Source organism: Schistocerca cancellata, chromosome 2, assembly GCF_023864275.1.
Source record: "Schistocerca cancellata isolate TAMUIC-IGC-003103 chromosome 2, iqSchCanc2.1, whole genome shotgun sequence".
NCBI classification, from domain to species: Eukaryota; Metazoa; Arthropoda; class Insecta; order Orthoptera; family Acrididae; genus Schistocerca; species Schistocerca cancellata.
In genome coordinates, this window is record NC_064627.1 from 354,082,467 (window position 1) to 354,086,433 (window position 3,967).

The 3,967-nt window shown below is 46.8% G+C and overlaps 1 protein-coding gene across 1 annotated transcript; it reads right to left on the reverse strand.

Moving 5' to 3' along the window:
- Positions 1-2,630: 2,630 nt before the first annotated feature.
- Positions 2,631-3,200, reverse strand: LOC126153985 (pyrokinin-1 receptor-like). The gene has a single exon (XM_049916106.1). It carries the CDS (start codon positions 3,198-3,200, stop codon positions 2,631-2,633), a length of 570 nt encoding a protein of 189 aa, XP_049772063.1.
- Between the last annotated feature and the right edge of the window lie 767 nt (positions 3,201-3,967).

Genomic DNA, 3,967 nt, shown 5'->3' on the forward strand with positions numbered 1-3,967 from the left:
CGGGTGAGTAGTTAATTAGAAAAAAAATCGGAGGCCTTAGAACTTGAATGTACCTCGTACTGAAGAGAGAGATGGCGTACGACCCGCACGAGAAAGGCAAGCCGTGGTGCGTACGTCACGAAAGTAGGCCTGAGCTGGCTCGCTCGGTCAGCTCAGCAGACAAACTGCGCTTCTACACCTGTTAACTCGGAATAGGTGTTTACGCACGAACAACAATTGCATCTTCTACTGGATTCTGCTATTAGTGTTTATTAGTGCTACAACGATCGTAAGTCCATAGGCCTACTAATAATTTGTTATGTGAATACGTGGTGTCTATCCTTTCGGACATGTCCGAAAGAACAGACGCCATTCAGAAACAGCTGCTGTGAAACGTTATATGTAAGTTGAAGGGGAACACTGCTGTCACCCGCAGCAGAATAAGACGCGGAATCAGCGGCCACCAGTGAAAATCTCTACCGGACCGGCATTTGAAATCTCCTGCTTACTACGTAGTTGCGTTAACCACTCCACCGTCCGGAACACAGCGTGATCGCAACTGCGAGGACTATCCGGGCACGGCTCACGGCCGATCCACACCCTCAGCGAACTCCACCTGTCGGCTGCCATGTCCACTGACTACAGATTCCCACAGGAAATCGGACGTGAGTCCATTACCCAGATAGGCGTATCAGTTATATGAACACGTGGTGCATGTTCTTCCGGACATTTTCTTCTTCAGTGCGGATGCACAAATATGTCCGATCTCCTGTGGGAATCTCAGAGTAGCGAACGTGGAGCTAAAGACAGGGCCGTAGTAAGTAGGAAATACCGGGTTCGAATGACAGTGTGGTACACGTTTTTGCTCGTCACCGCCTATTCCGCATAATGTCCCGCTGCAGCTGACAGCAGTGTTCTCCTTCAATTTACACATAATTTGTTATGACTGTATTCGGTGCAATAAAATTAAAAACACTGGAAGTATGAGTTAAAGATCGCCTTCAGAGGGAAGGTTTCGTGTTGTATTAAATTGACGGTGCATTTCAAAACCTGTGGGTCCATCTTAAGGTGTAATTTGTCTAAATACATACCTTATTTTTTTCTCTTGAATGAAGTGAAATACATATTCCTCTCATGAAAACGTTTGATGTTAGGTTATTAATTTCGTAAGTCTTACGAAATTCATAACCCGACATCAAACGTTTTCATGACAGAAAGTCTTACGAAATTCATAACCTAACATCAAACGTTTTCATCACAGGAATATGCATTTCACTTCACTCAAGAGAAAAAAAACGTATTAAGAAAAATTACACCTGATGATGAACCCACGGGTTCCGAAATGCATCATGAATTTAATAAAAGACGAGAAGTTGTGACTGAGGCAATATTTAATTCATACTTCCAGTGTACTGAAGCTACATAATATGGAAAAAAATAAAATTAAATTAAACTCATGCTAAAATGTTTATCAGTTGCATGAGACACTACATCTTGTATGTAATGAGGATTGTTAACCACACGAGACTGAGTGCTATTAACGAGCTGTTATACCTTTCATGTAGAACACAGGTCTTAAATTACAGTAGACCGCAAATTTTTGTATTTGTTTCTAGAGCTAGTAATCCGTTGTTGTTGTTGTGGTCTTCAGTCCTGAGACTGGTTTGATGCAGCTCTCCATGCTACTCTATCCTGTGCAAGCTTCTTCATCTCTCAGTACCTACTGCAACCTACATCCTTTTTAATTTGCTTAGTGTATTCATCTCTCGGTCTCCTACGATTTTTACCCTCCACACTGCCCTCCAATACTAAATTGGTGATCCCTTGATGTCTCAGAACATGTCCTACCAACCGGATCCCTTCTTTTAGTCAAGTTGTGCTACAAACTCCTCCCCAATTCTATTCAATACTTCCTCATTAATTATGTGATCTACCCATCTAATCTTCAGCATTCTTCTGTAGCACCACATTTCGGAAGCTTCTATTCTGTTCTTGTCCAAACTATTTATCGTCCACGTTTCACTTCCATACATGGCTACACTCCATACAAATACTTTCAGAAACGACTTCCTGATACTTAAATCTATACTCGATGTTAACAAATTTCTCTTCGTGAGAAACGCTTTCCTTGCCATTGCCAGTCTACATTTTATATCCTCTCTACTTCGACCATCATCAGTTATTTTGCTCCCCAAATAGAAAAACTCGTTTACTACTTTAAGTGTCTCATTTCCTAATCTAAATCCGTCAGTATCACCCGATTTAATTCGAGTATATTCCATAGCAATCAGTAAGACTCCGTAAAAACAGATTCGATCAGAACATGCAATTCTCTTTAGTATGGAAACACCCAGTTACGAGTTAACATGTTTAGGCCGTGCGAGCTAGCTCAGGCCTACCCCCGTGACGTACGCGCCGTGGCCTCTCTCGTGGTCTTCGGATGGCGTGCATGTGACGTAAGTGGCGTTCTCCATCTCATTGGTCAACGTTCAAACGCACGTTCAGAATATCTGACATGCTAGATATGGCTCTGCACTTTCGGAAAGACTCCGCAACGTGCTTTTTCAACGCTATGGCCTATGACGTCAGAAACTCGGCACGCTCAACGTTCGAATGCGGCTTGATGGGAGGGATGACCCTGACCGAAATTATTAGCCTGATGTAGATAGAAGGAGAGGCGTTACCTGTGGCACGGCGAGGCAGAGGGCGACACACCAGACGGCGATGACCAGCTTGACGGCCCTGGACAGCTGGGAGAGACCGCGCGCCTGGAACGGGTGGCAGATGGCCACGTAGCGCTCGACGGTGAAGGCGGTGATGGTGAGCACGGACGCGTTGGCCGACGTCTCGGCCGCGAAGCCCTGCAGCACGCACACGGCCTGGCCGAGCGCGTACGGCTGCACCCACATGTTGTACAGCTCGTGCGGCAGCCCGGACACGAGCAGCAGCAGGTCGCTGATGGCCAGGCTGAACAGGTAGTAGTTGGTGGCCGTGTGCAGGTGGCGGCTGCGCGCGATCACGGCGCACGTGCTCACGTTGCCCACCAGCCCCGCCGCCAGGATGGCCACGTACAGCGCCGTCATCGCCGCAGACACCAGCAGCGGGTCGCCGCCGTCGGCGGCCGTCGGGGGCGCCGTGCCGTTCACCGGCGACAGGTCGCCGCTCGACGTCGCCGACAGCGCCAGCGGGGTGCTCGTCTCGCCCGTTTCCGAGGAATCCATGTTTCACAGTGGCCGCGTCTTTCGAGCTCCGAGGCAACAACAGTGAACGTTCAACCCTCAGAAGACTGGCTCCGACCACTCTCTACGACAGTCAACAGTTCCTCTTCTCCGTAAAGGCCACTGCTACAGCAAACACAGGAGTTCAGATTACTTCGCTTAACGGTTCACGACGTACGATTGTAATAAGAGAGTTGGTGGAGATTACGCTCTTTAGCCTGCCTCTTTCCACGGTTCTCTTCAGTAACAGAGCACCGAAAAAGAATCACTCTAACCTCCGTACGGCTAACAGTAGTTTCTCTCGTGTACACCTGTGCGTCAAAAGAAAATACGTTCACAAGAGAGAGAAAAAAAAAGAATTATTCCGCTTTGGATGAAAGTTGATGCCACTAACTCCAGTTACAAACACTTGTTTAATCTTTATTCAGATCACCTTCTTTCACTTCTCTCTATACACCACTTGTTTCTTATGTAAGCCTCACATAGTAAACGACGTACGAATGATTATCTCGGCCCGTCAGTATCGTCTCCATGCCATTACGACAGCGGAATGGGTTATCGAAGACAGAATTATCCCGACACGAACTACAATCGACACACTTGTCCTATCGCTTTTGAAGAAGATAGCTTGAATTCACTTCAAGCTAACACCACGCCAGTCTTATGTACCACCCTACATTCCTTTTTCAAGGCTTCTCAGAAGGCACGAAATACCATTTGCCTTCCAGTGGACACACATCTCATTTTGTCATCAAATGTCAATCATCTAG

Excerpts from the sequence above, each read along its gene's own strand:
- LOC126153985 (XM_049916106.1), bottom strand. The coding sequence starts at position 3,200 with ATGGATTCCTCGGAAACGGGCGAGACGAGCACCCCGCTGGCGCTGTCG.